The sequence below is a fragment of the Vipera ursinii genome, assembly GCF_947247035.1.
Source record: "Vipera ursinii genome assembly, chromosome: 3".
In the NCBI taxonomy this organism is placed as follows: Eukaryota; Metazoa; Chordata; class Lepidosauria; order Squamata; family Viperidae; genus Vipera; species Vipera ursinii.
The window spans coordinates 70,807,361-70,820,561 of record NC_139516.1 but is presented as its reverse complement, the minus strand read 5'-3'; the positions used below and the strand labels follow the sequence as shown (position 1 = coordinate 70,820,561).

General features: G+C 40.6%; 1 protein-coding gene across 1 annotated transcript in view; it reads left to right on the top strand.

Annotated features, from left to right (window-relative positions):
- The first annotated feature begins 2,104 nt into the window (after positions 1 to 2,104).
- ANKRD13C (ankyrin repeat domain 13C) overlaps positions 2,105 to 13,201 on the top strand; it is a 28,975-nt gene continuing 17,878 nt past the window's right edge. The window contains exons 1-5 of the mRNA XM_083357835.1: positions 2,105 to 2,695; positions 9,288 to 9,329; positions 10,349 to 10,453; positions 11,170 to 11,255; positions 11,956 to 12,001. Of these exons, the coding sequence (XP_083213961.1) occupies positions 2,332 to 2,695; positions 9,288 to 9,329; positions 10,349 to 10,453; positions 11,170 to 11,255; positions 11,956 to 12,001 (643 nt within the window). The 5' untranslated portion in view covers positions 2,105 to 2,331. The remainder of the gene's footprint in view (positions 2,696 to 9,287; positions 9,330 to 10,348; positions 10,454 to 11,169; positions 11,256 to 11,955; positions 12,002 to 13,201) is intronic.

The following is a 13,201-nucleotide window of genomic DNA, read 5'->3' as shown; positions in this document are numbered from 1 at the left end:
TGCTTTCAAAACATTACTGTAAAAGTCATGTGCCTGAATCACCATGGTAAAACAATGCCTCGTACCTTCATAAGTCACCACCATACCCTCTGGTATTTGCCATCTAAACTTAATATCATGTCGTCTCAATTCTTGTGTCAAAAAAGCAAATTCCTTCCTTTTTCTTAAAATTCTTGCAGGAATCTCTTTTAAAATCAAAACTTTTTGCTCATCCATTACAAAATCAATATTATAGGAAGCCTGGATAACTTCATTTCTAATCTTTCTCTTTGTAAAATAAACCACCACATCTCTGGGTAATTTCCTTTGTCTTGCAATCCACAAATTAACACGGAAGATTTTATCTATATCTTCCATTATTTCATCTGCTGGTCGCTCCAACACCCCTTCCAAAACCTCAGAAACCATTTTCGTCAAATTTTCCTTAGGATTTTCTTTTAGGCCTCTGATTCTCAAAGCAAACTCCATCTGATAATACTGTGTCGAAATCAAATCATAATCCATTTTCTCTATCATATTTTCAGTTTCTGTCATTTTGGCTTCCATTCTAATATCATTTTGAACAAGATCTTCCACTCTTTCATCCAAAATCTCAATGTTTTTAGCCATATTTGACATTACAGATGTGATGTCTGCTCTCATTTCTGCTAACTTCTCTGTAAACTTCTCCTCCAACTTTTTCTCCATTATCTCAACAAATTGTTTCATTTGCTTTTCCATAGTCTCTTGCAGCAAACTCTGCAAATCTTTTACTGTAAAAGCTGATACAGGGGACGATAAAGTTTTCCCCGAAGACTGTTGCACCAAAGCAGGAACTTTAGAAGATAAAGCCACCATTTTCACCCACTATTGTTAGCTACGCACTTTCACTTACAAGTTCAGCAAAGTCTATTGAGTTAAAGATCAGAATACCATCTTCACCAAAATCTCCTGCATCGCTCTGCCTGCGTCCTCGTTCTCAAAAGCTCTTCCTTGCTAGCAGGGATGGTTGCGAACGCCCTGTTCTGCTCCAAAAAACCTGGAGCAGAGACGCCTCGCAGTCCGGAGGATGCCCAGGCTTTGGGGGGGGGCCCTCAATCCTTCCGCCGCAAAAACTCTTAAGTTCTTGCGGCCCCGGAGAGCTCTACCCCTACCTGGACGCTCACCCCCCTCCTCTTCTCCCGAGATGGGGGGGGGCTTCTGAGCGGCCAAAACAGCTGATCGGCGCTGTTTTCGGTGGCTCTATGGAGCCGCGAGGCTGACAGCCAAGAAATGGCTGCCTCCGGCACCGCCTTGCCATCCGGAAGTCCGGAAATTGGATTCTTTAAAATGTATGTACATATACCCTTTGATTTTACATCTTATTAGAAAATGCACTTTTGAAGTTTTTCCTGATTTTTCCTTTGAAAAGCCAAGTTACAAACATAAAACAGTATTTTTATCCCGATCGACTTTTTTCCCCCAAATGTTCCTCTTTTTCAGCGTTGTCCTTCATTCATCACCATATTGCAATTTGGTCATCCTATTCTTGTAACACTTATATCTCATCTTCTAAGACGCAGGGAATTACAAATCATTTCCGATATTTCGGTTAAAACGATTGTAGAAATTAGCTCAGACAAGAAAAAGAAAGAAAGAAAGCTCCGTTATTTTACTGTATTCTTTTCTTTTTTTAAGGAATGGAGAGGGGGAAATTATCGTACCCTAACTAATATGACACCTGATCCTTTTGAACTTTTGGTTTTATTTTCTGTCCACCTCCTCCCGTTGTAACTCCGCCTGGGAACTCTCAACTGCGAAATCTGCTCCGGACTGGTGGAAGTCAGCCAATATTAGTTGGAAACAGTGCACAGCCATGTGACTCCGACTCTCCGTTTTTCCGCCCAAGGCGGCGTTTCTACGCCTCGTCTCTGTTCCGCCGCCGGCTCAAATTCCTGCTCGCCCAGGCGCCCGAGCCAAGAAGCCGTCCCGACCACCGCCGTCCGCACCACGTGACCTAGTGCCCTCGCCGGAATGTCTTTCCCCGGTCGCTGATCTCTAGGGGTAACCGTCTCGCGATAGCTTTTGTGATCTCGCTCGTCCGAGCGTTCCGCTTCTCGCGAGATTCCCTCGACAAGATGGCAGCGTGGTTGAGCTGGTGAGCGGAGCGGCGAGCGGAGGAGGAGGAGGCGACTCCGGAAGCAGCTCGGCTGGAATAAAGAGGTTCTCCGCTCGCGGAGCGTCCCCGGATGGGGGGAATGCCGACGGGACGGGACTCGCCACCGCGGCTCTGAGCGCCCCGACTCCTCCGCAGCCTTTGCAGCCCCGCGTCTCCCCATCGTGGCCCCCCAACGCCCGGGGCCGCCGCTGGCGATGACCGGAGAGAAGCTGCGCTCGCTGCGCAAGGACCACAAGCCCAACAAGGAGGACGGGGACCTGCTGGGGCCCGGCGAGGAGGAAGCGGCGGCAGCGCCTGGCGGAGGCGCTTTCACTAGCGCCCGGGCGGGAAGCGGCAAGGGCAGCCGTGGCTCGACCCACCACCGCATCTTCACCAACCATCACCGGCTGCCGCTGAAAGGAGGGCCCGGGGGCTCTTCCCTCGCCGCCTCCACCCTCGACCCCATCAAGCCCCTCCCGAGCCTGCAGTTCCCCGTGCATGAGTGCGTCTTCAAGGGGGATGTGAGGAGGTTGTCGGCGCTGATCCGCACGCAGGGCATCGGCCACAAGGATAATCACGGTAAGAAGCCATCCTCTCGCCCTTTCTCTGCTGGTTTTTCTCCGGGAAGGTAGAGCCTTCATTACGACCCCGTCGCTTTGGAAAGAAGGGTCTGCCGTGACCCCTTTTGATTCTCCTGGTGGTGTTCGTCACTTTTTATTTTTTATTTTTTTTTATTTTAATTCCATTTATATCCCGCCCTTCTCCGAAGACTCAGGGCGGCTTACAAGCTTAGCAGTAGCCTTCATTCTATGTATTTTGTTGTTGTTAGTTGCGAAGTCGTATGCCTGCTTATTAGGGCTTTCACATACACACCCCCAAGCGACATTATTACAAAGTCAGCTTAATTGCCCCCAACAATCTGGGTCCTCATTTTACCTACCTCGGAAGGATGGAAGGCTGAGTAATTCTGCCTGTCCCTTTTCAGGATTAATTTTCAGTTCTGCCTCTCCAGGAGAAATTAGGTGTCTGCCCTTGCTTTATTCTACTCCTCCAGTTACAACTCTCTCTCTCTCTCTCTCTTAAGAGGGGACGGTCTTTTCTACTGTCCTCAATAATCAATATGACTAATTCCTTCCAAGCCTTGCAAATGCCTCCTGTTGCTTTTTTCTTTTTCTTTTTCCTTCCCTTCCTGTCCTTTTGCCTACAAGTACAGGTTCCACTTTTTCCAGATGGGGAACTAGTACTTTAACTGGATATTTTTACCTCTATCGAAAAATATGTCACTGCATTTTAATCTTGAGAATTTCAGAACCAAACTTTCTAGGAACCTAAGCTTTAATTCAGGTTGTTCCTGTAGCGTTTCAGATCATGAGCCGATTATGGGCTGTTTTTGTTGAAAATATTATTAAAAGGATTGGGGGTTTTTCTTGTTTTGTTTTTGACAAAAATGTATTTGTAGTTAGGCTTTTGAAGAAGTAAAATGTAGGTTTAACAACTAAGCCTCACGTATCATTTTCCTTTACAATCTGGGGTGGTTTTTTTTACTGATCATTATAATAAAAGAGAATATTTGTAAATCATGGTTGAAATGAGGTGTGAGGATGTTTGGGTAATGAAATGTCTGTAAGAAAACAGCCAGGCTCGGAGAGCACCAATAACTTTGCCATTATCACATTCTAGAAAGTTTTTTAAGATTTCATCTGTACTGTATTCTATAGTCCTTCTCCATTAGTACAAATATCCTTTGTGATTTATCACTGCCTAGTGTTAAGATGAAATGTATCTGAGCAAATGGCAGATTTGCCAGCTTCAATCCTAAACACTAATGAGAGTAAATTCTTAACAATTATTTGTGTTAGCAGTTTGTAACCTGTTCATAGGAAATGCTTCCCTTCTTGTAAGAGAATAGGAATGCACCCCTTCTGGAAAAAAAAAGAAAACAGCCCTTGGGATATGTGTCAGAGTTACTTTTTGTTAGGTTTTTCCAGCATAATGATATCACCTTTCTTTTTCATCTCTGGTGAAGTGCTGTGTTAGCTAGTTTTTAAGATAGTGATACTCTCTTAAGAACCATGCTTCATTTTTAATAACATGTATTAAAAGTAAGTTGTTTCTATAACCATTAATATTAATCTAAGATAATATATGTAGCTCAGGGTTGAACTGTGAAGTTCTTGGTGCTCTCTGACCAAGGTTGCTTTCTTGCAGACATTTCATTAGTCAAGTAGGTAGCCTCAGTGCGAATGAGGATGGGGTTTGCATATATATATTACTATCTATAAACTGTTATTCAGTTAGGATGCCGATAGCAAATTTTGCTCAGATTCAGATTCAAGAGAGAAATTGATTTAGGATATAGAAACATATGTTGCATCTCTCAGCCCCAATCAAGGTTGTACACAACATTTTCCTCAACAGACCTGGGAAAGATGGTCCCATATGGCCAGCAGTTGTCTCGCAAAGGGTCAGGTGGGCAGGCCTCAGCAGCAGCAGGAGCAAGAAAACAGCAAAAGTCACTTGGGGAAGCAGAGCGCAAGGCGGCAGGACCTTTGGAGTGCAGGAAGGCAAGAGACAATTGCAGCTGGGACAGCTGAGGCTTCTTGGGGTGGCTGCAGTTTTTCACCACACTGCTGGGTCTTCCCAAAACGGCTGCATGTGTTGCACTACCGGAATAAACTGACCTTCCTAGATTGGCTGCAGCTTTGCACTGTGCTTCTGGGCTTAGGGTGGCTGCAGCTTCACACCATGCTGCACTGCTGGGAGGGCTGAAGCTTCCAGGGTTGACTGCAGCTTCATATTGTGCTGTGGCTCAGGGGCTTCTTGCAGCCTAGAGCTGTGGCATGCCAAGGAGCCCCTCAAGTGCAGCATGGCAAGCAGCCCCAGAGTCATACAGTTCTGAAACTTCTTGCTGCCCCACAAGGCAGAGGGCCGGGCAGCAAAAGAGCAGAGATTTTTTTTGGCGGGGTGGGGCGAATAGGCAGTTGTGGGGAGTTGAAAGGAAGGCAGTCCCTTACCTTGGAAAAACCAAGGCTCGGGGCTGAGAGAAACCAAGCCAGAATGCCTCCGATTGGGCTGGTTCTTGGCTAATGACTGATGGAATTTGGTTAATGACAATAGGGAGTGCCGTCACTAAACAATGCAGTCATGTGATGTTGCACATTACAGCTATATCACTTAGCAATGGAAATTCCAGTCGCAAATACTGTCATGACTCAAGGATTATCTGTATAATTCATAAAACAACGAGTTTTAAGCAGAGACTGCAAATTAGGGAGGAATAGGTATTGCGTGGCACGTGGCTCATAGATCCTCTTCTGACTGCCTTCCATAACCCTAAATTATTATGCTAGCTTCCAAATTACATATCTCTAGTATGTTTCGTACCTATAAGATTTCCAGGTGAGAGTGGACAACCTTTTAACACTCCCAACTTGCTAAACTACCATTCTTAATAGCTCAGGACAGCATGGGTAATACTGAAGAATGCTGTGAGTTGTAATTCAGCAAATAATTGGAAGGTCACAGGTTTTCTACCACCTGGTAAAGAAATCTGAATTGCCTCTTATTTGTTCAAACATGAGCAGTGTCAAAACCTCTAGGTTTTAAGATTATCAGTAATATATGTGTTCCAGTTGTGAACAATTCAGAAAACAAAAATTTAAAATTCTAGAAACAATTATTTTACTGTGTTGAGTGTGTATATGCTTTTAGTCAGCTTTTTAAAATCTTGGCAACTGCCTAGACAAATCCCTGCAGTTTTCTTGGTAAACTTTTTTGGAAGTGGCTTGCCATTGCCTCCTTCCTAGGGCTAAGAGGGAGTGACTGGCCCAAGTTCACCCAGCTGGCTTTGTTCCAAGGCAGGATTAGAACTCACAATGTCCTGAAACCATTACTCCAAGTTGCTAATCAGATGTTTCATCAGTTAGTATTCAAGGGAGAAAGGAATTATTCCTTCTCATGCCTCTTTATATGTTTCATTGCAATGTAAATATGAACAAGAATAGAATTATCACCAATTTTTAAAACATTTTTAAAGCATTAAATTTGATTTGTGTCTTGTATGATTGCAAAATGTGCCAGTACAAAGCCAAGACAATGATATATTTGAGGAAATACTGTACTGTTTTCTTTTAGTTAATGCTGCACAGAACGTTGCATCTGAAAATTTCATTACAAGTTTATAGTGGAATGTAAGCCCAATACTTAATGCATGCTTAACATCATGTATATTCATACTGAGATAATCAGGGTTATCAAATTGAAGGATATTTAAATATGCTAAATCACTTGTATATCCTTTTTTGTATAAATAAATCATAATTAAATCTGGAAAGAGAGATGCAGTTGTACAGCCTTGCAATAATAAATACTTTAGACATTTTAAAATTGCAGGCTTACATCCAGGCTATAAATATATAATCCTATAACTAAATGGATCATAACATTATAGTGATATACCTTCACTTTCCATGTATTTCACATGCTGAGTGTCTATTAGAAATGTAATGCTTGTGTTTAACAATTTCAGTGCATTTTTTTAAAGGCATTGGAGATAGTTTTCTCCAGATTTGCCTTCAATAAAGTTCACAGTGTTTATTGGATTTCAAACAAATTTGGGTAAGAGTTTGCTTCTGAGTTGTTCCACTTAATTCTCCAATTGAAATGTAACCTGTATAATCTGAATAGCAGGCTTTGTTCATACAGTATATTAAAACAGGTCTTCATGTAGCCACAGACATGGTTTGGTGTAGTATATCTTTACAAGTTCATCACTTGATTAAATATGGTAGATTACAGGGAACATAAGGAGTATTGAGAAGGAAGAATATAAGGCAATGAACTTTGTATGAATAAAAGTCTATTTTGTATGATGTTGGGGGTAGTTCCAAGTTATCAGGTTAGTGATTCCATCCACTAAAGGTAGCAGTTTAGTATAGTTGTATTACTGCCATTTAATCTATTTCCAACCCTTCTATACACCCTTTTGTTACAAAACTCAGAATGCTACAAGTCTACTAACTGCCTCAAAAATTATATTGTTTGCTTATTTTGTGTATGTTACTATTCCAGTTGTGATAGGGGTCTTTCCTACAGCTAGACGTATTGTTTTACATTATTCCTTCTGTTATTTTTTTCCAGCTTTTTTTCCCCCCCCCCGTCATAAAAACAAATGTTGCTTTTCTCTTGAGCCTAATTGCTAGATGCATATCAGAGTTTTTCCTCTTACATCATAACTACAGAAAACAACCTTCTTTATAATTTATAATTGTTATACAGACACTCTTCAACTTACCACAGTTTGTTTAATAACCGTTTAAAGTTACAACCCTGAAAAAAAGTGACTTATGACTATTTTTCATACTTATAAAACCGGTGCAGCATCTTCTTGGCCATCTGATCAGAATCCAAGCGCTTAGCAGCCGGTTCATATTAATGATGGTTGCAGTATCTGGGGAGTCATGGGACCATCTTCTGCGACCTTCGACAAGCAAAGTCAATGGGGGAAGCCAGATTCACTTAACAACCGTGTTACTAACTTAACAACTGCAGTGATTCACTTAACAACTGTGGCAAGAAAGGTCATAAAATGGGACAAAACTCACTTAAGAAATGTCTCATTTAGCAATATAAATTTTGAGTTCAGTTGTCGCAAGTTGATGACTACCTGTACATAGTCCTCACTTAACAACCGGTCACTTAGTGGCTGTTCAAAGTTATGTCTGATCCCACAAAAGCTATTTACAACCTGGTTGTGGAATTTTGATGGCTGCACCCCATGGTTATATGACCACATTTCAGGTGCCTGGCATAAAGCTCACCTTATTAGCCAGTTCCAGTGGTCTGCGGTCACATGACCATGATTTACAGCAGTTTTTGCCTGTTTCCAGCGAAATAAGCACACAGGAATACACGACTGTGATTTTTACTTAACAACTGCGGCAAAAAAAGTAATTAAATTGGGTGCAGTCACTTGGGTATCTTGACTTATGACAGAAATTCCAGGCTCCATTATGGTCCTAAGTCAAGGACTACATGCATTACATTTTTTTTATTCTTTTCAATTTATTCAAAATATTTCTTTGTTCCATGGAGGTTTATGTAGCAAGGTTTGGATTATTTCAGATTATTTTATTGTACTCTAGCCCAGTTTGTAAATCTGGATTGAAGCTATGAATAAATACATAATTTTGGAGGGGGATTTAATAGTGACAGATCTGTCTATTGTGATAACTGTGTAGAGAGAGTTTCCTCCTTTAAATTTCTGGGAGTCTACCTCTGTGAAGATCTGACCTGGAAAGTTAACACAACCCAGGTGGGTAGAAAGGCCCAACAGAGGCTTCACTTTCTTAGGATCTTGCGGAAGAAAAGGGTAGAACAACAGCTAATGACCCTCTTTTACCGGTCTACCATAGAGAGCGTCCTCTCGTATGGTATTGTGGTTTGGTATGCTGGTCTGACAGCCACGGATAGGAAAGTATTACAGAGGGTAGTGAGCACAGCACAAGACATTGTGGGCTGTTCCCTGACACCACTGGATGACATCGCCAGGGCTCGTTGCCTTGGAAGAGTGAGGAAGATTCTCAGGGATGACTCACACCCTGGACGGTATCTCTTTACTCTCCTACCATCCGGTAGGAGATATAGGAATATAGCCAGCCGTACCAACAGGCTGAAAAATAGCTTTTATCCGTGGGCTGTTAGGCTTTTAAATGGGACATAATCTTATGCAGAATTGACTTGGGAGGCCGGTGTGTGGTGTAGTTGGTTCACATAGTGTGGTGGGATGGAGGGTTTGTTGTCACTGTGTGTTGGGGGGAGAGAGCACAGGGGGAGGCTCAGCTAATCTCAGTGTACACATGTTGTACTTTGACAATAAAGGTTTATTATTATTATTATAACACTGGAGACCTTTCAGACCTTAATTTAGGCCAGAATTTTGTGTCCTTTCTTCCAGCAACTCCCCATCCCCCATTTTACTAGACTTCCTCTTGTAAATTCTTAAGTATAAAAATAATACATGGATATATCATTTTATTAATTCTGCTTGCTTCTATCAAGTTAAAAACAATGACATTGTTACATATCTCCTAAATAAGTTCAGGATAATTAGCTGGTTATTTAATTGCACTGAGTAATATTTTAGTTAATTTAACTTTTTTTTTCTTTATAGGGAATACTCCTTTACATCTTGCTGTGATGCTGGGTAATAAAGGTTGGTAAATATATGTCAATGTATCTATTTTATGTTAGTGCATTATCACCAGTTAACCTCTAGAAACAGATTTTCCTTCCCTTAACTATTAAAGCTTAGCATATTTTGAAATTGCTTGAAGACTTTGCTAAAGTGAACAACAAAACAATTGCTGTCTAGACTTTTTCCTTCTACTCCAGCTATCCCATTCTCTCTTAAACCTGGGACAGAATTATTTATTACATAAATTGAGAAGGAAAACTCTCTTAAATTGGCTTAACTTCCTTGCTGATTATGTGATCACTTCTAAAATTATACAATCTTCAGTACACTGTTACAAGTTCTAGACTTTTTCATATATCAGTTCAACAACTGCCTTAAATAAGGTATCTTATTCTGTAGCTGGATCCTGGATCACACATTATCTCGAAAGAATTGTATTCAATGACTGACTATTGATTAAAAGTTGTTTGTTTCATCGGACATTTCCATTAATAGATTGTGAAGGCAATTTTTACTCTCCCCGCCCCCCACCCCATTACCTTCTCTACTACATCTTATAATTACATAAGGATATTCTGTCCCTTCAAGGCAGACTTGATAACTTCTAAAGAAAAAATTCTCAAGTTATTATTTCATTTAATCTTCCTGGTGGTAGAGTTATTGAGTTGAGTTAAGAAGAAACTGCCGTTTGTCCTATTGGAATCAATGGAACAAGTTGATATGGTGGAATGTACTCGTCTGGATTCCCAGGAGGAAGTCCAGATTAGTACATTCCATCCGAGTTATTCAGGACAAAAGCTTTGATTCCATTGGAACCAAAGCATAGCTAATTTCTTTTGATTCAGCCCACTGTGCTTGGAAATCCACACAGTACCTTTATACAGCTTGTACCAAAACAGTAACTCAGAATGATTCAGAAGCAAACAGTCTCCTCCATTAATTTAACACATAGCTCCATTACAAGAAATGTGTTATTTTTATATGATTAGTTCATGGAAATTTAATATTATTGTTTTATCTAATATAATTTATTACAGAATGTGCACACTTGCTTTTGGCCCACAATGCTCCCGTCAAAGTGAAAAATGCTCAGGGATGGAGTCCTCTTGCAGAAGCCATCAGCTATGGAGATAGGCAAATGAGTAAGCAATTATTTCTCTTTGATTTTATGTAAGAAACCTACTTAGTCTTTGAAGGAACAATATGTACTGGAGAATTGAGGTTTTACCGCAACTATGAATAAATCAAGAACAAAGTGTGCTTTTGTGTGTACAAGTAGTCCTGTACACACAACTGACTGGCCATTTAGTGATCAAAATTATAGCGGACTCCCAAAAGGTACAATCCAGTTCTGAAATTCAAGTGGGCAGGAGAGGTCCCACTTGTCATAGTCACGTGACCACATTTGAAATTTAAGCAGCCATCCTGTATTTATGGCCATTTGCCACAACCTTCAGTCACATGACCACGATTTGCAATGTTTTCACCAAACTTTGTCATTTAATTTTTGTTTTTGTTTGTTCGTTTCTACAGCAAATATTTTCTTCAATATACCGTGTCTCCCCCAAAATTAGACCCAACTGGGAAATAAGCCCTAGCATGATTTTTCAGGATGCTCGTAATATAAGCCCTACTCCCTAAATAAACCCTAGTTAAGATCATCAGACAAACACATTTAGTGCCATATTTCCCCAAAAATAAGACCTAACCAGAAAATTAGCCCTAATGCGTCCTTTGGAGCAAAAATTAATTTAAGGCCTGATTTTATTTTCGGGGAAACATGGTATTTGTGTATTGGTATGTGCTTCTTATATGTATTGTATTTCTGTGATTTATGGCTTACAGTGAATTTATTTAGTTACAGCACTCTTAAGGAAATTGAAGCAACAGTCTAGGGAAAGTGTTGAAGAAAAGCGACCTCGATTATTAAAAGCCCTGAAAGAGGTAACTAATTAAATGAGGATTCTATCACAATGCTGTTAATTTTAATAAAATAGTTTGGTTGCATTCATTTTCAAATACTTTCCAGGAATATTACACCTATGCATATGAACCAGCAAGTAGCTTGCAACAGATTTTTTTTTGATATGACAGTTACAGTTTTCCTAATTAAACCTTACATTTCTAAATGTCATTTTGCTCTGCCAGATTTTGGTGCTGATCTATAAAGGAATCATTATGTAGCAGTAGTATGGATTTTTAGAAAAAAATGTTGTGGGTGTACTTCCGTAGTTGTATGATACTTACGCCTGCTGGAAACACCAGGCACTGATGAAAACCTGTTTAATGTTTAAAACCTCAGGCGAAGATGCAATTAATATGTTCTAAGTTAATTTGGCTTTGGTTTGGGTTGGATTATTCTAAATGTTAACAAATTATATATGCAGGCCTGTAACTGCTCCATCTCAGCCTATATAGCATTGTGATCCTGTGAGTGGTAATATAAAATTAAATCAGCTGTGGGAAAGCAGAAGCAATTTTGAACAGTGATCTCTTATAATCCTAACCATATGTGATTTGCATATCATAAAATGAAATATCTTTGTAAGATAATATGATAACTAAATTAATTAAATTTTTGTTGTGTTACAAATACGTTTTGTAAGACCATGTATTAAGTTTTAAATATAGTATTTCTCTTCAGCTAGGTGACTTTTATCTTGAACTTCACTGGGATTTTCAAAGTTGGGGTAAGTTTTTTTTTAAAAAAATAACATACCATCAAATTGTTTGTGATTCCTAGTGACCACACATACAGACTATGGGGAGATTAAAGAACTTATTAGTACTGCTCCAGAAAATAATTTCTGCTTAGGAAGGTGCAAATCCATTAAATTCATTTTTATGTAACTTTATATGAGCATTTGATCACATTCCTATGAACCGTGATGGCGAAGTAGTTAGAATGAAGTATTGCAATTCTAACTGGATCAAGGTTGACTCAGCCTTCCATCCTTCCAAGGTTGGTAAAATGAGGACCCAGTGTTCTGTCCCAGCCCACGTGAGTCCTTGTTATGCTCACAAGGAGAAACCTCTCTTCCAATCAAGCAGGCAGGAACCGCAGGGAAAACCCAAACCCCTTTTATAATGCACAGACCTGAGTCAGTGTCCAAGGCAAACAAACACAGTTCACAGAAACTCGATCCTCAACATGAATGGTTGCCTTTGGCAACCAGCACCTCCCACGCCTTCCCTTTTATTATGCAGCCAAGGAGCGGCTTTCCTAATGCCTTCTCCTTTGCCTTTGGAGCCGCCCCATTGCATTCCTCTGTTCTGCTCTCTTTTCTTGCTGGCACTGTCGCGCCTCCTGGATATTTCCCAGCTGCGCTTTATCACTGTCCAACTCAGACTCCCAGCACAGCTGTGTCTCAGCCTGAGCGTGAGTAGAGGGGCCAAGCTCCTCGTCAGACTGTAAGTCTTGGAGCTCCTCAGACCCATCCTTTGACTCTAATGTCACTTCAGGCTCCTCATCTTGAGTCTGAGGACTCAGCTGCCGGATCCATGGGCTGGCGAGGAATCACAACACCCAGATTGTTGGGGGCCACATGCTGACTCTGTAAACCGCTTAGAGAGGGCTGTAAAGCACCTTGAAGCGGTATATAAGTCTTAGTGCTATGGCTATTGCTGTGCTTGTGAGGCATGTGAGATATAGAAAATCCAAATGCCATTAATTGTACAATATGTTTACAAAGATCTTGTATATCATATTTTAATTATATATGTATTTTATTGCCCTGTACACTGCCCTGAGTCCTTCGGGAGAAGGGCGGTATAGAAATTCAATTAAATAAATAAATATAATACATTTTAAAGAGTATAGTGAATTATGAAACCAGTACAGCATTACGCTAATGAATGAAAGCAGCATGTGTGGGATTCTTTGCTGAGGA